Raw genomic sequence first — 22,160 nt, 5'->3', positions numbered from 1 at the left:
CTCCCTCTCAGGAAGTCAGATGCCTTGCTGAATCTGTGCATCTTTGGCAAGGCTGTCTCTCCGTGCAAAAAAAGAATGATCTTCATGCAGACCTTACATAATTATCACACTGTCATCTCAGCTGAAAGTAGCCAACAGTTGCTTTGTGTGGATTCTTCCTTTTTCTGAGTTTCTCACTGAGGCTTAGTGGAGCCCAGTGAGGACATACAGCTTATTCCTTAAGCTTTGCCTTCTTTTGATGGGTTGAAGTGAAATAATAACCTAATATAGCGAGCAGCACTAAGCAGTGTTGATGGTAGGTATGGTAAGGAAATACAAATTAGACATAGGGGAGAAGATGGGGAAGAAACACCTCAATTACTGAATTTGTTTACCAGTAACTTTGAAAATTTTAATTTATGAGCTAGCTCTCTGATCCAGCGTTATTTTGAACAAACCTCAGGAACACGAGAAATTTCAGAGCACAAGGAAAAAATGCCGTGTATGCATTTTTGGTGCATAAAAGAGTCAGAAGGGACCTGTGTAAATATAATTTGATCTCAGCCTCAGAGAAAACCATCAAAAAGCTGGTATGGGAGGCAGCTGTCAAAAAGCAAAAGGACAATGATGTTTTACATGTTGGCATCTTTGCAGTGGCATTTTATATGGTTTTATGAAAGTCAGCCAACTGTGCTGTTCTTGTGCAATAGAAATTACAAAGGCATGGTGTATCAATGCTTCACACTGCAGAGCATGTTCAGTAAGGAAATAACTGTTTTATGTCAGTACACATACAGTTATCAGACCTTGAAAATTGTCTAACTGATAGATCTTGAATAATTGTACACAGGGAATGCTTCTCCAGATACAGCATTTTTACTGAGGTCCTACAGGGATCTGTATGTTTATAGAGTGGACAGGAGTGATGACACTGCCACTGGCAGCAATCTGGCTTGCTTGGTAACCTAAACTTGTTAAAAATGGGCTTTTTAATACAGCAGAGCTACAGGTACCAGACACAACAGTAGTGATGGTACTTACAGACCTGTAGCTGTGAAAGCAGCTTTGCTGTTGTACAGTAAAAAGCAGTACAGCAAAACATAATTTGGTACACCAAGACAGTGACCAAGAGGTGTAACGATGCTTATGCACCCTTCAGTGTTACCTGGAACAAAATGGCACGTAAATGGTGCTTATTTTTAACGTTTGTGGTGCTGTTACTGGGTGCTGTCCTGGAGCCCAAGTTTTATTGAAGGTTGCTGACAAATTAGAAGGGATTCGGAGGAGTCTCAGCAATGCTTAGAAAACCTGCTTTACATCTCAAAACTGGTTTATCCAAGATAACTTTCAGGGATTTGCTTAAGATCAACAAGCATCTTTATGAGACAAGAGGGTAATGGCACCCAGCTGCTCAAGTACAAAGTAAAAATAAGGGAGGAGGGGGAAACCACTGTTGTGGTGACCCCTTCACTTCAAATCAGCCATCACTAGAGTGTCCAGGTCAGGCCAGCTCCACTACCTAGAACGACAAATATTTTTCTTGGCTCTAGTGACTGTCGTGCTTGGCCATTAGTAAGACAGGGTCAGCTTGGCTAATCGTAAGTGAAAGGAAAAAATGCATTTCTTGATGCTGTCCATGACTTTACTTTAGAGTCTTAATATTCTACATTATTCTTTCCTCTTTCTTTAGGGCACCAATGCCTCTGCTCTGGAAAAAGACATTGGCCCAGAGCAGTTTCCCATCAATGAACACTACTTTGGATTGGTCAATGTAAGTACTGTTCTCAATAAACTAACCATATACAGAATGATGGCTTTGATGTTGTTTGAACTTTGCTTTCTTTTTATTTATTGTTTTTTTTTTTTTTTTTTCCCCAATCCTGCTCTAAGGCAGGACTGTCTTCTTTTTGAAAGAGTGCTGTTCATGTTCCAATGTTGGGCAAAGTGGGTTTGCAAAATTGTTTCAGATGTTTTGAAGATATTTTCTCTGGGGGAGTATGAAGTTTAGTGTTCTCTGAGTGTTTTCAGTGGTTAGCACTTACACTTAATAAAGCTGAAAGTCTATTTCAGTTATAAAACACGTGGGACAGTCTCTTTAATTTTTGGTAGGAAATGATGGAAGTATGTACAAGCTTAGATACCATGATCTGCATCAAGAACTCTCTTAGGAGGAGCTTTTTTTATCTGACTAAAGAGAGAATGTGTGAGAAAGCCGTTTAATCACTTGTTTATTCCCATATAAATCAAACAGACATAGTAATTCTTTCAAGTGAAAATATTAGTCATTTTGCTACTAAGCAGCATGATGTAGCCCAGCCAGAACGTATTAATATGTGGAAACAAGTTTAAAGGAATCTACTGCAATAAATGTATTTATTGCAAGTGGAAGAAATGTTATATCCTAGTTAATTTAGAACACCATAGTGTTTTTTTTTTTTTTTGTTATTGTTTTTCTCTGTTCAGTGTCAGATGAGGGTGTGGAAATACATTCCTACAGCAGCCAAATGGCTGGTATGTGGCAGGAACACAGAAGGCAGAAGCTGAAGTAGGAACTAGTTCAAGTTGAATGTAGTAATTAGGTTTTTTTTGTGACGTGCACTGATCAAGATTGTTTTTACTTTTACGTGGCAGTTCGGGAACACCTGCTACTGTAACTCTGTGCTGCAGGCATTGTACTTTTGCCGGCCGTTTCGGGAAAATGTGTTATCATACAAGGCCCAACAGAAAAAGAAGGAAAATCTCCTGACTTGCCTGGCAGACCTTTTCCATAGTATTGCTACTCAGAAGAAGAAAGTTGGAGTTATTCCACCAAAGAAGTTCATATCGAGGTTACGAAAAGAGAATGGTAAGTGTGAAACTGGAATCCTTTTAGACATCTGTAGGTTGATCAGGAAAATTTAATTAATGGGCTATGTGGTCATGTTAGTCAGAACTTAGGTTAGATTTGTAAACTGCTTTTAGTGCTTTGTTTTAGATATTAATATTTTAGTATCTGTGTATATAATAATATGCTTGAAATAGCCATACCAGTTTTCCTGAGTGCCCAGAAGCATGTGGTTTTTGCTGCTTTCGCAACATGGTGGGACAGACCACACTAAACAGTGAGCTAGGGCTGGCAATAGGGTGGCATTCTGCTGCAGGTCTTTTTTATTAATTTTAGTGAGAAACGTTGTGGGCAGTTGGCAATATGTCCTGGGAGGGCTACAGGCACACCAAGCCCAAAACAGGTGGCAGATGTGTATGAGGGTTTCATGTCAACCACTTCTCTTGTTCTCAAAAGCAGTGGGTACATCATTTTGTAATGCATCGGGCCCTTTCTGAGCATGAAGTTGGCAGCAGCATATGCCTAATTTTGTAGTGTTACTTCCTTAAGGGATGTGGGGAATTGCTTGGAATAAGGAAGCCTGCCACACAGTTCCATTTTGGCCTGGATTCATATCAGTGTGGGTGGCATACTTAGAAACAAGGGAGCTTTGAATCTCAGATAAAATACGAGTTAAACACCTGGAAGAAATTGCTCACCGGTGACAGGCTATAAATGGGCTGACTGTCCATTGCAAAGCAGGCATTTGGAAGTGTGACAAAGTTAGCTCTGAGTCAGCTAGAGATCAGTGCCCCCACACTGCTGGGGATCACTTCTGGGGACTGGATCTTGGGTTTTCAGCTTTTCTGAATCAGGGCCAGCCTCAGTGTGCATTAACCTGCTCATCTGTCCAGACTAGACACTACAAAGCCAAAGGCTCTGTGCAATATTTTTTGGAGGAAATCCACATGGGCTTTTTCAGGAGCAGGGGGATAAAAGCACACATTTCTTAGGAACAGAAATTCTTTTTTCTTCAGCTTGGTGGGCAAATCAAATTAAGCCTTCACTAGAGAACTCTGTTCTACATCACCACGGAGATATTCTCTCCTCCTCCTACAAGGATTTTGTATGGAAGAGGATAAGTCCATGCTCATCAGACTTGTGTGTGAAAAATAAGCTTTGTTAGATGGTGTTAGATGGTGTACTGTTATGTGTCAGCATCAAATGTCTTCGTTTTCCCCAGCCACGTGTCTTACTGTCAGTGATGTTTCTTAGTGTCTGAGTGATGTAGAATATATGGGTGGGAGTCAGTGCTGCCTGATACTAAGCATCTAGTCTAAGGAATTAACATTGGTCCCCTCTGTAGTCATCCAATTTCTCACACCCTTCTAGGTACTGAGAGTTGGCTGAATTGAGTCATCTTGCTTTCTTCACTGATTGTAATAAAAGCCTACACAACTAACTCCAAAGATGAGCCTAACCTTTTAGACAGCTGAAGTTAGGTTAGAAATGAAGCCTTCCCTCAAAGTAGCCTCACTGAAGGCAATGTGACTGCAAAATTGCTTTTCTTTGTCATGATTCTAAGTCCTCTGCTTAGCAAAGACCTATGTATGCATTTAGAAAGAAATAATGAATTTAGTTTGCTTTTTTGAAGAAACAGATATATTCAGCTTTGGAAATCTTGACTCTGTTTCACAGATCTCTTTGACAACTACATGCAGCAGGATGCACATGAGTTTTTAAATTACTTGCTGAATACCATCGCCGACATTTTGCAGGAGGAGAAGAAACAGGAAAAGCAAAATGGGAAACTGAAAAATGGCAACATGAATGAAGCTGAAGAGAGTAATAAACAAGAACTCACCTGGGTGCATGAGATTTTTCAGGGAACACTGACTAACGAAACTAGATGTTTGAACTGTGAAACCGTAAGCATTGGGATAGATTTTTTTTGGTTGTTGCCCATTAATAGATAGATACATTTTATATGTATAAATATATGAATCTTTTCAGACATCTGAGAATTGTGGATTTTCCTGTAGACTTTGCTTCTTGAAGTGAGTATATTCTTTTCTAAACATTTTTTTTTCCTAGGCGTTACTTGGCTAACCTATGCCAAGTCTTGCTGTCATAATACCTATCTCTACAGCTAAAATCCTTGCTAGGTAATCGGTATACTTCTTTATTACTGTAATTTCAGGAGAAGATATTTGCATCATTATTCCAAGAACCAGTGAAAAGTTAAATGATTTTGTATTAATTTATTCCTAAGAATGTGACTGACGTACAGAGGGTTTGTTATTAACAAACCGTGTGTTTTCTTTTATCTTCCTAGTATTTTTAAAAGGATGCTGTCAATTTGAAGTCTCTTGTGTTTGAAGTACCAGTAAAAAGTAGTTTTAGTTAGTAAATCTGATTGCAAGTCACCTGTCAATTTCTGTGGTTTCCAATCATGCATTCCTACTTAAACGGGGGGGGAAAAAAAAAGAAAAACAAAGAAAAAAAAAAGTTTTTGTCAGTGAGGCTGGTATGTGAAAGTACACAGAGAGTATGTGCTAGAGAGTAGCAACCTGTTTTGGGGGGTGAGTAGTGAAACTGGCTTTCCAAAAAGGATGGAATTAGCCTTATCTAACCTTTGCTATGTAAAAGGTAGCTGTCAAGGATGAACTGTTTTTCTCAGCTCCTTCTGTGATGATAGAGATTACGGAAGAGCTCCTTCAGGAAGTTCTCTCCATCTGTCTCTAGGCTGTTACATGAGATAAAGGTTTGAGCATTATCAGGTATTCTATCTACTCTTGCTTGTTGTACAGCTGTTGTAGAGCTTGCTTGTGCTCATTCCATGGTGCCAATATCCTTGCACTGAGCTGTTGCAATTATTTCTGCAGCAATGCTTTAAATTGATCAATGAACTGATCTTGCCTAAGAATGATGTGCTTTTAACTCAGACAAATATTGCTACCATGGACTTTGTCCAAAGAAAACACAGCTTTTTTGTTGTGATTACCTGCCTGAAGATAGAAGGAGGTGCCCTGAGAAGGAATCTTCCAACAGCAGGCTGAGGTTAAGTGTCTAACTTCAGGCAGCCAAAGTTAGGTGACATAAATCCTACCCAGGTCATAACAGATGTCTAAAATAACATATTCTGATATCATTTAATTATAAAGAATAGTTCTCCAATAAAATGTTCTCCAATAATTTAATTATAAAGAATAGTTCTCCAATAAAATAGTTCTCCAATAAAATGCAGCTTCTCAGGAGGTTTGGTTCAGTGACAGGGAAGAGGGATAAAGTGGTAGTCAACATGAGAGAAGGGGCTGTTGGACCAAGTCTGGAGCAAGGTTGTTTAGGTGAAAACATGACAGAGAGATTGAAAATTAATTATTTAATCTATTTCAATTATGAAAGCTCAAGTAATACTAGCAAGTTAAGTGAAAGGGTAGAACTATATTTTTAACTGACAAGCTTCTTTGAACAGTTCTGGCCTAATTCTAAATTAATATCCAGTGTTTACACAAGACAAATTGTACTAAGTCAGGATGTGTCCTTGGGTAACAGCAAAACTGCACAATATCCTATTTGTAATTCAAAGTGACCAAGCTTTATGGAAAAAATAGTGCTAAGTACTGCTGCTTGGCCACAGCTTCCTGTGATTGCAGAAATACTGTTTACTACTCAGTAAACTTTTCTAGTTAGTTATATATTTTTTTATTTTTTTTACTGTATCTTGAAATCCTTGGAAAACAGTAATATGGGCTAAAAGGTTCCCCTTTGCTAAAATACGAATATATTGTGCATGAAGAACCATTCAGATTCCAGCAGTTCTTGTTCTCACAAAGACTGCAGTTTGAACCTGATTTTCTAGATACCTTCAGTTATGGTCTATATTATTCTGTAATTAGTCTGTAAACATTTTACACGCTGAAATCAGCAACAAAATCCCTAACTTCTTTGTGGTATTCAGATGAAACACTATATTTGCCAAAGCCTTTTCCAAGTATTTAACCTCCTTGATATGCAGTGTGGCTGTCAGAACTTCAGTTCCAGCAGCAGAGACACAATGTTCTCCGAAGTTTTGTTGCTCTATCTTTTGAGTTCTAGCTATGTGTTTATCCTGCAGTTGATTGCTGCCAGTTTTGTGGTTTCCTGTGCTCTTTGGGTAGAATCCTGTCTCAGAGAGGATTCTTGTTTGAAGAACTGCTGTTCATTTTATTTGGATGCACTTTATGCCTCTGTACTTCCTTGACAATATCAAAATTAATCCTGCTAAAGGTGTTCTTCTGGATTCAGGACTGATACAGACTGCATTCACTATGTTTATAGGATCCCTGACATTATGCAAAGATGAGCTCAGAGCAGTATATAACGTCCACACACATAGACTAGCACTGATCCGAGCATGAGTGATCTGGGTCAGAAGAACAGACTCAACCCCTCACTGAAGTTCATGATTTGTACTTCACTATCTTTTGTGGTTTGGTCATTCTAAGGAAAAGCAGATACAGGAAGAGAACTACGGAGTGTTCAGGCAGCATTTTATAAACAGAATTGGTTGTTATAAATAAGGCTAAATTCATGTGCAGTAATTCTGCTACACTCTTAGTTTCTATGATCTGAAAAAGACATTATGGCTTTTCTGGATTTTCAAGGCCTTAAAAGCCTCTTAATGGATGAAGAGAAAATCTCTGCATTTTGGAATTCTATTGATAACCTGCCCTAATTCATTTTTTAACCTGCAAAAGTATATGTTTATATAATGAGGAAGTTTTAGTATTCTAAAATTTGAGATGACCCAAAATGGGATTTTTTACTTGCAACTTGTTTCCAGATCTGTTTGTCTGCCATTCCCAAAATAGTCCCAGTTAATGGTTTTGAAAACACCCTTTATCAGATTTTTTTTTCTCCTCTTGTTCCACCTAAACAAAACATTGGCAAAATCGTAATTACTTTGCAAAACACTAACACTTTGCTGTTTTTACCTGTAACCTCTTATTCAGCCTGTTCAAAATTATTGATCAGGAGTAATATTCAATGGGGAAATGCAGGTCTGTCAACAAGAAACATAATGACAGGCTTTTAAATGCTGACCAGCGAGAAAACAACGTGGTTGAATGACACTTCTCAATGAATGCCTACATGGAAAGTATCTTCACTGCAACCTTAATGGTGGATATAATTATGCAGGGCATAAAGTGAGATTATGTAAAGTAGTATATTATACACAGATAAATAAAACTCCAGTGTAATAAGGAGCTGGGCTGTGTTGCATAACAAGAGACCATATGTAACAGAGCAGTTACAGCTAACATAAGGGATGATGCTCTCCCTTTAATAGACATAAAACTGCAGCCACTGATCCATGGTCAGTGGGTTTGGCTAAGTGGAACAGATGGAAGTAAAATGGTATGAAAGCTGGGTTGGTCAGGTTGCTAATCTGACAGAATGAATACAGTCATGCTGAACTAGGGACAAAATTAAGTCATCAAAATAAATTCTTTGTATAATTTATTTTAAGAAATCGTTCCATCTTCAGCACTTGCACATAGGCATAAACAGCATTTGGATGTATGATTTTTACTAAGTCTGTTTTACATGTATATTCTTTGCCACAGGTTAGTAGCAAAGATGAAGATTTTCTTGACCTTTCTGTTGATGTGGAGCAGAACACCTCAATTACACACTGTCTAAGGTAAATCAATGCATCTCTTTGACAGATATGTCTATCTGACTTTGTTAATTTTTCCAAGTCTAGTAAATACAGAATAGAAAAGTAGAATAACATTGGTTTTTGAGATTTTCCTAAGCGGAAGAAAACTAATGCAAACTGGATGTTTCTTCTAATGACAAAATACACATTAAGGGATTTTGTTTTACTCTCACTTTCAATGCCTGTGTTTGGAAGAGAAAAAAAATTCCTCTCTCAGGGAAAATAATTTATTGCCTTGTCATCTGGAAGAATTGCTGCAGAATAAGAATTGGCTTCAAAGAGATTTGTGTGTGCTTATCTTTAAGCTTTTAGTCAAGTGCTTTGTTGATTAGGACTTATGTGCATATTAAAAGTCAAGTGTATGCTTTGTAGAATGAGTGCTAGAGTCCCTAGAGGGCAAAAGATTCCCAAAGCCTAATTTTCCACCATATAAGTTTCTTGTTTTGTGTCTCAACCTAAAAATACAATGAGAAGTCTTTTATTCTAAGTCTCAGTTCTGCTTTTAGTACATGCTTAACTATTAAATACTTCAGAGATCAAAATAAATTTCAGGTTTGCATGGGTGATTATCCTGAGAGATTTAAAATATACGGAGTTTTGACATTGATACAAAAAAAAACTATATTTAGGTTTAATAAAGTGTGTTGCTGATCTGAAGGATTATCAATTGCCCAAAGTACTTTTTCAAGCTCTTTCAAAGGCTAACGACTTTGAACTTGTATTTAGTTTTAGCAGTTGTTCTGGAACACTTAGGAGATGTTGCCTGACATCTCACACCAAACTGAGATTTACAGAAAGAGAAAGCATATGAGGTGCTAACCACTTCCTGAGTTAGAAAGCACTGATTTCTCTGTCGATAAAACTGTACTAAGAAACAACTGTTGCATTTTAAAGTGCTAGATACAGTAAGTTCATTCCTTCTCAGTTTCAGTTCAGTCTCCTGTAGGATACTGTAGAAGTCCTTAGCCCTCAAGTAGGGATGCTTGTCCCTCCTGTTCCAAAAGATCTTTTATCAGTAGTAACTCCATTGCATAGCTTCTGTATATTCTGGGCATTAAAAAAGGGTTTCTCCTCTTCCTCTTAGCAGCAGTGGTTTATATACAGAATGTCATCACTCTTCCTAGAATTGTGGGTTTATTTTTTTTATTTTATTTTATCTTTTTTTTTTTTCTTCAAATTAAACAGCCTAAGGTCATTCAAGCATTCCTTCACAGGTCATCTTCTCTAGGTCTCTGTTCATTTTCATTACTTTTCTGCATTCTCTCCAGATGAACCTCTCTCTTGAATTCCCCTTCCTAAAGTGCAGTTGCCAAAACCTAGGCACAGTATTCCAGCAGAGGTCTATGCAGTCCTGAAAAGTATGGATAGCCAAAAAGCCAAAAGTTGTTTATACACAGCAGAACCACATCTGCCTGACTCCCATCAATAAATATCCCATGCTACTTGAAAGCTATTCATTGTTTCTTCTAAAAATAAATGGAAGTAAAATCTCTTTTTTTTTTTTTTTTTTGGAGGGGTAGGGAGGTACATGGTGCTCTTTACATATTAAACAGGAAGTGAGTTATCACCTGTCATCTCTTCTAATTGTCTTTCACACTAGAAGCAGGTCTACCTCTGTTTAGAAAACATATATTCAGTGAGACTATAGATTTCCTCTCACTGCTCTACTGCATTATTCATTAGTAAACAGAGTGTAAGTGCTTTTGTGGTTACTGCTAATAGGAATGACCAAGTTACCATTCTTGTAAAATGCACTATATCCCTTTTAAGATAACTGCTCTGCTGTGCTTTTAAAGCTTTAAATGCTGCTGCAGTGAAAAGGCAAGTTAAAGAAAATCTGTGCAATATAGCATTTTGGTAAAACAAATTTCTTTGCCCCTATGGATGAATGTTCTTTTCAGTTATTTTCGTAGCTATTCAGATTGAAAAGGTCCAAAGAACACAAGCCTCTGACATAGTCTAATTCCACAGGGTAGACAACTGGGCCTGAAGCAACAAAAGTTTAATAACATACATAGTACATTTCCATTATTTTTATTTCCACCAGGAGTTGCAAAGTTTACAAGTCTATTTGATCCTGTTAACTAGACTGCCTGTGCTTTTTTTTTTTTTTTTTTATTCCACTAAGAATTCTGTCATCTCTTAAAACAGCAAATGTATACTATTTATTCATATAAACAACAGAAAGCATCTTCTGCACTGTAGCACTGAGCTTGTAGAAGTGTGGGAGCATATAGGGTCAGCGTTGAATTAGTATGTCTTGAGCAGGTGTAGTTAAAAATTCCTTTTTCCTGTTAAAATACCATAAAAACAGAATGAAGACTGGCCCATTCATGGAACAGGAGATAGTTGGAGGTGTCTTGAAATTAACTCTGCAATCGTAGAGAAAGGTTCCTCAAGCCTGTAGTTCTTGTGCATTCAGACTGCCTGAACTCCAATGATCAGCTGTTTATAACTGTGAAACATCTAATGCTGAAAATTCTTGATTGATGACACTACTACCAAAGTTGCACTTGTAAACGGCAACAAAACCATCTAATTTTCACCTGCATACCTCCCTTCCCCCAAAATTATAGTAAGATCTCTCATCCTCTATCAGTCTTAAAGAACTTAAATGTGAAAGTGGAAAATTCCCACTTTTTATGAAGTTGTGGAAGTAACCTACTACCCATGCCCTGGCAATCCTTACAGTCTTCAGTTCTCCCATCTGCCCCTGTGGTGATGATGCCAGGTAAAAATAATAGTGAGGAATCCTTTCCTTGCCTTTCTAAGAGGAGCCTGGAGCTGCCTGCTGTGAGAGCAGGCTAACCTTGCAGGCAGCATGGCTTCAGCCTCTATGCACATGGCCTGAATGAAGCTTATTGCTGGGACTGAATTTGTCTGGAATTCAGAACTCTGTCAGGTACCACAACGTAGGTTCAATCAACAGGTCAGTTCAATTCTTCAGAAACATCTGAATCTTTAAGGCCTCATTGGACAGGTCTTCAGGCAACCTGATCTACTCAGAGGTGTCTCTGGCACGGCAGGGAAGTTGGAGTGGATGATCTCCAAAGGTCCCTTCCAACCCAAACCATCCTGTGATCCAGATACATCTATTTAAAGCTCAGAGTCACGAGAAAACCTGTGTGTCTAAAGTGGAAGATAGGTGTTTATGACTGTATTTACAGTTCTCAAAACACCTGCTCAGCTGCAATGTAACACTTGAAGTGACAAAAAAATCACTGCCATTTTTTTCCAGTTAAGTATTTTAAATACCTAAAATGGTGTTCCCAAGATTATCAGCATTGTGACTATAGCAAATCTTTCCTGTGAGCTGAGCAGCATTATCAAGCCAGGTCTTCCTCTGCTTCTCTCAATTCAGAAGCTCAGTCCAGAAACATTTCTAAGCATATTTACTTGGTAGGTATTTAGGAAAACTGCTATCATAGCTGTCACTTTCATTTTTAGACAACAAAAAAGCGTAATCACATAACTTCTGGATAATGGTTCAGAGGTTAGAATATACAGAAGACTGAATTCAATTTATTTCTTCTGCATAAGAGTATTCAAGCCTGTCTTACAGAAGAACACCATAAAATGTGATCAGTTTGTGAATGACTGAAGTGCACTTGAAGATAGTCCATTCTGCAAATAATTTTAAAAGACACTGGATGGATCAAGCAACTACATTAAACTCTAGGCAGCTCCTTGACATGCAAGAGATGAGGATGTAGATCTCAGTTAGAGACACCTGACCCTTCCCGTGAATGGTACGTAGGCCCTCAGCACATAACACAGGGCTGTCACAGCAGCCAGATACCCCAAGTCCCTTTGCAAATCCCAGTATTATTGATTTAGGTGCTATAGAAAACTGGATGTCAGTGGAAACAAGATTTCTTCATGTGTGTCTTTTTAGGGTTCCAGTTCCACAGCCCAAGTGTGGTACTGGGGCAGAAGTGTTAAGAACCTTTAAGAACTGATAACTGTATTTATTTACAGAGACTTCAGCAACACAGAGACATTATGTAGTGAACAGAAATACTACTGTGAAACTTGCTGCAGTAAACAAGAGGCACAGAAAAGGTAAGCAAAGAGTAGCGTGTTTCACTATGTCCCTCCTGAGCTTTGACAAGCCTCCTCCTTAAAATTCGTTGTGTTTAGATTGCTTGCACCCCAAAGGCACACTCTCTGGGGGCCTGAGGACCTACAGACAGATTAAAAACTATTATAAGTTTTAGTGTATATGCTACTGCTAGTAAATAGACTACTGCTAGTTACAAGGTGCTTTTTAAATGCAAACATTACTCATCAAGGAAATAGTGGCTTTGAACTGGGCAGGTCTTTATCATGTGCATTCTAATGGTTTCACAGGATGCGAGTAAAAAAGCTGCCAATGATTCTTGCCTTACACCTCAAGAGATTCAAGTATATGGAACAATTGCACAGGTATACCAAGCTGTCATATCGTGTAGTATTTCCTCTGGAGTTACGTCTCTTCAACACGTCTGGTGATGCTGTCAACTTAGATCGGATGTATGACTTGGTAGCTGTTGTTGTTCACTGTGGAAGGTAAGATGCTTTCATGTCTATCTCAAGCTATTGCTTTTCTCAAGCTATTGCCAATTCCAGGCATTTGTAAGGGCAGAGGCATGCCTGACAAAATGGAGGGAGAGTGGGAGGGAGGACGTAAACCATGCTGCTGCATCAGCTTGCGTGTATCTTGGCCTGAACCTCTTAAAATATTTGCCTTGGCTGATGCCTGCTATCAGCAAATCTGCAATGAGCAAATTATTAAGTGCTCTATAGGTTAATTTGCAAATGGTCATAGAACAGATGAAAACAACACATCTTTTAGCTGATTAAGCCATTGTAACAAGGGATAAGAAAACATTTCTGCTGTACCATCACAGGTGGGTTTACTATGTTCTTCTTAACATATATGTATAATTCAGTCTGCTTTAACATAGACATGCGACTTAACAAAATGAAACCAATAGTACCATCTAAAGTTATTTCAGGTTTTGTGATTTTTATTTGTTTTGCTTTTTAGTGGACCAAATCGTGGGCATTACATTACTATTGTGAAAAGTCATGGATTTTGGCTCTTGTTTGATGATGACATTGTAGAGGTCAGTATGCTGAAGGCCATGAGCATAACGTTTGTTTATGTTCTCTTCTCAATTTGGAATTAAAATTCTGATCCAGATCTGGGTATAGATTACTACTCTGCAAAGTCTCAGCTTGGTTGTAATGTGACATTTAGCTCAGCTCAGTTAGGAAGTAGGATTGCAAACAGGATGATTAATTGTGCAGTTTGTACCCTGTCAATGTCAAAAGGGGTTGTTTTATTTCAGAGCAACATCAAACATTTTTAATATCAGATTCTGAGAGTTTAATTTGGAATGTTTTCTCTATGTAATAAAATCAATTTAATTCATTACAGGAACTATTTTGCAATCTTTGGCAATATCACCAGGCAAAACTGGACTGGCTAAAGTTATGTTTGCTGTAGGATTTTAATTTCTGAGCAACTGGTAAAGTCTGAATTCTGTAGTCAGTCTGGGATTGTCTGGATGCAAATTAGAGCAGTCTGGTCCACAGCTCTTACAGATTCTAAGCATAGAACAATTAATTCCCAAGCAAACCCTTTATGTCACTCTGGCACCTGGCAAAACTGAGGTCTTCAGTCTTGTTTCCCAGGTTTAAATTCATTGGAGTGGAATAAGCACTGGGAGTTTGGGACCATTGGGAATGGTGCATGTCCTGAAGAGGGTTTCTGTCACCTCGCAGAAAGATGAGGTCGCATGGTCACATTCATGCTTTTTGCCAGCATTCACTACTGCATTCAAAATAGTCTCTGTTATTAGAAAAAGCCTTAATTCAGTTAGCTTCTCTGAAACAAACATTTCTATTGACTTCACAAGTGCAATCAGTAGGATTTAGCCCCTGAACGTTACCCTTTCAGTGCCTGAACTGCAAACAGAATTTGTTAATTGCTCCCCTGAACTGGATTTGTCTTTTGTTTTTACACAGCCATTTAATCCATGCTCGGTGTTTCTTTAACCTAACTGTACATAAACAATTCTATTTATCTTGCAGAAAATAGATGCTCAAGCTATTGAAGAATTCTATGGACTGACCTCTGACATATCAAAAAACTCAGAGTCTGGTTATATTTTATTCTATCAATCAAGAGAGTGACTTGGCAAACTGTGACCATTGCACACCACAATGCTGCACGCAGAGAAGGTGATGGCCCCCCTGAACCAACTTTTACAATGATCACATCTTGTATGGTCGAACAATGATAAGTCTGTCTCCTATTAAACAGTCCACGTGGTATTGACTATAACCACTCAATTTTGACATGCAGAACTTTATTTTGGTGAGGGGGGTTAGTTTGTTGTTTTAAAGTCTGATTGAAAATGTAATTGCAGTCAGATTTTAGTGGAATTTATATGGACTAACATTTACAGATAATAAGATCTGGATGTCAACTGTTAAACCCAATCCAGCTAGAGTAGTATTTTATATGGAAGTGTTCATTGCATTTAGGGCAAAATTGTTTAAAGCTTTCTAAATCATTTTGGGGTGTGTTGATTTACAAAGCATTCCTTTAAATATATTCTGACATATACATACCCAATTTAAGTGTATGAAAAAAAAATCTGCTTCGTAATGACTTGAGTTGTGGTTGCATAGGGGATTTTTTTTTCTGACATGTTACTCTTCCCTGCAAAGATATTCTTCCAAAATCACTTAAGCTTTGGGTTTTTAAAAACTTTCAGTTTTCAGGCCTAACATTCACATAGAGGGAGTTAAATTACAGTGGAACTAAGCAATGCTGTATGTCCAGTCGGTGTGCTAACCGTGTGATAGCACAGCTAGGCAAGATTTCAGAATTTAGAGAGCAATGGTTGACATAAGTGTATATGTCACAGAGATAAGTAACATTTATAGATACTGGGCTTACATGTCTGTTAAAACAGTATAATAAGGTCCTTACTTAACGTAGTTTGCAGAGATAACAACACTGCTCATGTACAACATATCCATCAGGACTGAAATTACACAGTCCTGCTAAATATGTGTTGTTGGTACAATACAAAAGACAGGGCTTGATCCTGCAGTTTTCTGAATATCTGTAGGTCTCACATACATTTCTCAAGGAGTTCATTTCTTGGCAACATAACAGCATGTAACAATCATTAGTTTACACACGCTGTCATGTATATACTATTTCTAGTGTTTTGGACCACCACAAAAAGAGAGGGCTCTTGAGGGTCTGATTTTTAAAATATCAGAAGGCTTAGAGCAACTGTTTCTGATTTTACTGGGTGAATTTGATTGGCAATAGTCATGCACTGGTTAATAAAACTGCTCAACACACATACTAGAATTTGGCAAAAAAAAAAAAAAAAAAAAGAATGTAGAAGAAAGTATCAATAGGGTTATGAGAAGTGATGGAAAGCAGGATGAGGCAGTGGTAACACTGGATATCTAGCTTGCTTGGTTTGACACTCCTTTATGCAATGCTTGAACCTCAGTAGCCAAATACCTGTTGCAATAAAGTCAACAGCAAAGAAACTCCTGCTGTCTTCAAGGGGACTGAAAGTTGGTTCCAGTATTTACAAGGAAATTTTCTCATCTCACAAAATGTATTTCTACTTGTTATATTTTATTCACTCTTGTTCTGTATTTATTAGTCAATGTTGCTTTTGGTACTTTTCTTTTAGAAGCCTGCCTACCATTTTATGGCAGACACTGTTTCAGAAAATGGCTTTAGAAGCACAGATAAATGTTGTATTTTAGTTTTCTGTAGGAAAGAGAAAAACATTTTTCAATGTAATCTACTGTGAATGTGGAATATCTTTTTGTTGAATAACAGTGAAAATGAAATACTAGCTTCTACTGTAACATCAGCTGAACAGCTGGATTTATCAATGGCCATTTTGTAAACAAAGGAAACGTAGCACTTTACACTGAAGGAGAAACAGAAGTGGACTTTTCATATAACATTGTTTGTGGTTTATCATGTTGTACCAATACAAGAAAACAGACGTGGAATGTAACCTTAGAGTACTGAGGTGGGTGAGTAACAGTAGAGGTCTGCAGAGATCATTCACATGAATGAAGGTTGTTATGCAGGCTAAAGGCAGGCGTAATTGGGATGCAGTTGTACTTTTATTGATGATGGAATTAAATGTTCTGTCTGTAACACAAAAGACAGACATCATACAGGAGACCAGCTCTCACTGAGCCCCAGGAGATTTTTCCACTGAGAAGCATATCCTTCTTTAATGGATGTATTTATGAGCATTCAGAATTTCCCCATTAAAAGTAGAATAATCACTTGCCTTTTAAAACAGGAGTGTATTCCGATTGTGAATGAAGACACTCCAGTTCAGCATTCACCAGTATTGGTCCAAGAGTCTGTACTTTAGGGCATTCTTCAGTTTTAAAACAAGCAACAAAAAATACATTCTCAATGTATCATTTGAATGTGTGAGGCTCGTGTTTGTATGTAAAGTAATTTTGCGTAAAAATAACTTTAAGATCAGTTCAATTTTAGAAAAGGTTTTTCATATTTGAATTAACTTATCTGAAAAATGATTTTTTAATGTTAATAAAAGTGAAGTAATATATAAATAATAAAGTATAGGATACTAATCTTTGCTTTTCTCCAGCTGCAAGACAGCTCTAGGTTGTAAAACATACAGGTAACTGTTGTATGTTACTGCTTTTCATAAAGTAGGAAAACTGTTTAAAAATGAATTGCCCAACATTTCTGTTACAAATGAAAAGAGATGCACAAGATGTGTGAGAAAATATTGGAAAAATATTGGAAAGGTACTTGTAGCAGGAGATCTTTGTCAAATTAAGCACGTTTTGCAGGATTAGGATTGTCAGAGGAACAATATGAGGATGTAAAGTATTTTAGTTGATTTAAAAAAATGTAATCCTTTCTTTCTTAAGTTTATATGTAGATTTCCAGTCTCTTATGAGAAAAAATGGTAAAATATCTAGGACAATCAAAGTTTTTCAATCAGCAGCTAGAACATAAAAATATAGCACAGATATCTATGAGCATCATGTACTTCCCTAAAATGACTGTTTTTATGGTTCTGAGTGTATTAGGCCTAATGACATCTGAAGTTCTCTGCTCGTTTCATGTGCTGTTACCAATAAGTTTATAAAACTTTTTACCATGTTCTTACTTTGAAAAAGAACACTTTTGTCCTGTGCTGTTTTTCAGCTAAGCCCGGTGAAGCACTGCAGTGCTGATGAATCAGTTGTCTTAGAGGATGAGCTCAGACCTCAACTCCAGTGTTCTGCAGAACAGGCTGTCAGAATTTTATGTAATTTCTATTTCTGGGACACAGCAGAGGGAGTGATGGAGGAACCATATCAGTGAAGCAGAACACCTTGTTGCAATTAAGTCCCCAAATTGCTCCTGTCAATTCAATTTTAATAATTTACAGTTACCACAGAGCAGCAGATAACATCTTAAAGATCTTGTTCCTTTAGCAGTTGTAGTAAAGGAAATAAAGCAGTAGGTGTTTCCTTCACGTTAGATTGAATAAAGGTATTAAAGGCCTAAGCTGAAATTAAAATTCATGTTATGTGGTGGCCCTAACGTGCTACCACACCTGTCTTTTATCTTCAGACATTACATTTAATTCTCCCATCTGTAACAGCATCACCTACTTGGGACTGGAGCTGACAACTTGCAGCTGCCAGTGATTTGATGTCTCTCAGCAGCAGACCCTTCTTGATTTATCACATTTTCACTGTGTGAGGCTGGCCAGTTTGAGCAGTATCTTATAGCTAAATGTGTGTTAGTAATTTTAAGAAGTTTTGGATTTGTATCTGTTCCATGTTAGAACTTTTATCAAAGTCTGTTTTAATTTATTTCTCTTTTGTTTCTCTGTTAATGTATTTGTATAATAACTTATGTAGTTAATATTATTAGTTTTATGTTTTAATTTTTACGTACTTTAAGTTTTTAAATGTAACCAACCAAAGCACTTTAAGCATCAGTGTCAATCTTGAGAAATTCCAATCAGTTTAACACATTGCTGTTGTCTTTTTGCTTTTGCAACCTTCTGCTTGCAATGCAGCATCTCTAGTTACAGCCCAATTTCCATTTCTATGTTTGTAGTCCTAGATGGGCTGTAAATTTAGGAAGCACAAATTTGCTCATATGTATTTGTTCATATTGCTGTAGAAGGTGAGAGGACAAACGCACTGTAAACACTGCAAGGATGACAAGGATGCAGTATTTATAGCGTGTCTGTCCTCTCACCTTCTATAGCAATATGTAAGTGATGAATTGCACTTACACCTCACATTTCACAGCCTTTTTTGCACTCTATCTGCAAGACTACAGATAAAGAATGGAAGGGCTGCAATACTTCCTTCTGTTGCACAGTAATTAATGACCATAATTTAGAAAAGCTCCACTTCTCCCAGGGATATTCTCTTTTACCAGTTACCTGTCAGTCAACTGATAATGCACATAGTGCTCTATTTGCCATTTTACCTGTGCTCTGTGCAATCTCAAACATGAGTAATCATAAGAGCTGAATTTATTCTTGGCCTTCGTGTGAGTACAAGCAAGGAGAGCAATCTTTTTGTATCTTCCTTCTCTCCACTTGGGCTCACATAAAGGAAAGAAGTAGGACGCATGCTATTAACAAAAATAAAATAAAATAATAACACTCCATCTATCAAAGATGCTGAATATTTCTTACAGAGCAGTGCTGATAGTAACCATATCAGAAAATCACTGACTTTGTTTTGTTAGTGCAAAACTAATTACAAAAGGCTGTTGTTAATTTATTTTAGATATTGTACTCTCTTCTATCAATGAAAAGACCACGACTTTTTCCTGTTGCTGCAGTTCTGTTGCTGAGGTGTTTCTTATCAATTTAACATGGCACTGACTATTTAAACAGCCCTTGGCAAGCCTCAAAGACACCCTTTTAATTTCTTTCCAGCTAATGTGCATTACTTTGGGGAGATTGCTTGAACCCATCCACAAGAGTGATTTAGATTAGCGTTTTTGCATACAAGGTCAAACAACACCTAGCAGGTATGTGCCCACCTGATGGGACCAGCTGGGCTAAGCCCACACCTTTTTACACACTAATGATTCTTTACCCCCTAGGAGGTTTGCTTGCTGGCTTTGCCTGGAGGATTTAATATGAGGCTGCACATAGCTCCCTTTATTCACGGTCTCAGAGTTGCTATAATTCTCTAATAATTCTGCTTCACTGGGTTATCAGGGCTGGGACCATTGCACAATGTAAAATAAATTAACTTGTGTGCGCCATTTACAATGGGCAATTTTACAGCTTAATGCTTCTGATGAAGGCTGTTACAGGTGGTAACTTTGCTGTATGAAAGACACTTAGAGAGTGATTTTTCTGGGTTAGCACAGTTGTTTGTAGGAGGAGCTGGGCTGGCACACAGCATCTTAACCTTCAGCTTCCCAGATGAAGTCAGTGCTCCATCCTCTAGGTAATCCTAACCCTTCTCCTAGAGGTTCCAAAGCAACAGAAACAAACCCTGTGAAGACACCCTGTAGTTCACCACAGCCCACCACAGTAGATAATTAAGAAATATTTGCAGTCCTTCTCCCCACAACCTCAATCTCTCATTAATGGGAATACATTCCTCAAAGAAGCTGTGCTCAAACATCAGCTTTCTATTATCCATGGTGTTCATATCTGCAAGCATCCCATGGCAGACTGTGTTCAGACACTGTATTATTTTCTAGTCCTTTTCTCAACTCTCACTCTAATCCTAAGAGCAACTTCAGGGCAGCTGAGTTACAGATTCATGTGTTAATCCTGGAAAAAAAAAATACCAACTTCAGTGACTTTCATTAAAGAGCACTAACAGGAGCTCTGTAACTTACCCGTGAGTCTTCAGGAGTAAAGTCAGCATTGGTGTACGAATATGAGTGTAGAGTAGTGGGGAAGAAGAAAAAAAGGGGCTGTTTTGTCTGAGGCTTTGGATATGTATATCTGTTTGTAAATATGCAGTCCCTACCTACCTGGTCAAAAAGGTGCAATCATAGAAAAACTAAGTATTTTGTGCTAGTTTTTTGAATGGAGTAAGAGGTAGTAAAACTATTAGGCATATGACTGGGGACTCGTAAAATACTGAATTTCCTGTAAAGCGTACGATATCCCATGTGTGTGTACAGTTGAGTATCTGCTCTTTTTAATCATGTACATGTAATTAAACCCTGCGCTATCTGCAGACCTGTAAGATAAACCTCATGTTGGATATTAAGGTTGTAACATAAGAAAACAGTATTTTCTCCTGTTAACATGTTTATATTTTACATAAAATAAACTCCCTAAACTGATCTTGCTTCCATTCAGCTTGCCTTGGATTCAGCTGGAGCCAGACTAAGGCTGAACATTGGTGTTTGTTGTTACACAAAATGCTTCTGAGTGCAAGGTGTCTGTAAACTTACTGACAGGGGGACTGCCGATGCTTGCTTGTTATTTCATGTAGTGGAGTGCCTCCATTTTGCCACTGGGGCTGCCTCCGAAGTGTGTCAAGGGAACACGTTTTGCATGCAGGCCGTGAGTTGTCTTGGTGGACTACACACACAGCTGCGTGACCGAGCTGGACCTAGTTAAAGAACACCACTGACCTTGCCAATGTTACTGAGAACAGCTAAAACTGAACAGAATAAAAATCATCAGAATTGAGCTATGTATTGCAACAGTGAAAACCCCAAGGCCTTTAGTCCGGGGTTTCGCTGTGGCTACTGGAGCAGGAAGGGGTTTTGCTAAAGGGGTCTAAAGTTCTGTCAGAGGACTGAAAGATTCCTGCAGTCTGCTCATTTTTCTGAAGTTACTCATTAGCAAACACGATTTACTTTCTCAAAAGTGAGGAAAATAAAAGGCTGGAGTTTCTTGCCCTTGTCTAAATGGATTCCTGTATTCCTTCAGAATTCTTTAGAGAACCAAAATCAAACATAGCTGTCAGACTGTATGCTGAATTTATAGGTAACATACTATAAGATTTATGACACATCAGACTATCAAAGGACTAGGTTCAAAAACACTTCACATCTTACAACACAGATTTCCTCTCAGATAAAAACCTTGAAGCACCTTCACATTTATTCTTGGGTTATTAGAGCATAAGCCTTAAACTAGAGGATGGGGAGACAAATTTAAAATGCAGGATATGACAGAAATAAATCTCAAATCTATAATTTTAAAACGTTTTATAATGTACATATAAATAAACCAATAAAAAATAATCAAGAATTATGTTCAAAATCACTCTATGTGGGCTCCAGAAGAATTGCTCTAATTTCAGAAATGCATTTTCCCAGGAGTTGTATGATGCTTACCTATGCCTCTGTCCCTTCATTTTCAGTGTGAGTTAATCATTTTTAGATTAGATTGGGTTGTGTCCAGTGTACCAGATAAATAGAGAAATGCTAAAAATATAGTTCCATCTTGATTGAAAACTCAGTTATGGTAGGAGAAAATGATAAGATTCCTCATTTCAATACACTCACCAAAATAAATTAAAAAAAAAGAAAAGCAATTAATAAATAAATAGACTACATGGAAGACCATGTTTCTGATTATTCTGATTATGATGATTTTCAATATCTGTGTGCAATTAAAAAAAAAAAAAAAAAAAAAAAAAAAGAAA

At 37.7% G+C, this 22,160-nt stretch overlaps 1 protein-coding gene across 3 annotated transcripts in view; it reads left to right on the top strand.

The window, feature by feature from the left end:
* The window catches only part of USP46 (ubiquitin specific peptidase 46), a 29,800-nt gene extending 8,956 nt beyond the window's left edge, over nt 1-20,844 (top strand). For 2 of the 3 annotated variants that reach the window (XM_068680336.1, XM_068680338.1), the window contains 8 exons: nt 1,670-1,750; nt 2,611-2,824; nt 4,481-4,710; nt 8,392-8,468; nt 12,465-12,548; nt 12,837-13,034; nt 13,516-13,594; nt 14,565-20,844. In XM_068680336.1, the coding sequence (XP_068536437.1) occupies nt 1,670-1,750; nt 2,611-2,824; nt 4,481-4,710; nt 8,392-8,468; nt 12,465-12,548; nt 12,837-13,034; nt 13,516-13,594; nt 14,565-14,666 (1,065 nt within the window). In that variant the 3' untranslated portion in view covers nt 14,667-20,844. Of the gene's footprint in view, nt 1-1,669; nt 1,751-2,610; nt 2,825-4,480; nt 4,711-8,391; nt 8,469-12,464; nt 12,549-12,836; nt 13,035-13,515; nt 13,624-14,564 lie in introns of all 3 variants that reach the window. The other variant, XM_068680339.1, reaches the window with a different exon arrangement.
* The last annotated feature ends 1,316 nt before the right edge of the window (nt 20,845-22,160 follow it).

This window comes from Anas acuta, chromosome 4, assembly GCF_963932015.1.
Source record: "Anas acuta chromosome 4, bAnaAcu1.1, whole genome shotgun sequence".
NCBI classification, from domain to species: domain Eukaryota; kingdom Metazoa; phylum Chordata; class Aves; order Anseriformes; family Anatidae; genus Anas; species Anas acuta.
Note: the sequence above shows the minus strand (reverse complement) of the source record. Positions and strands in the feature narration are given on the sequence as shown.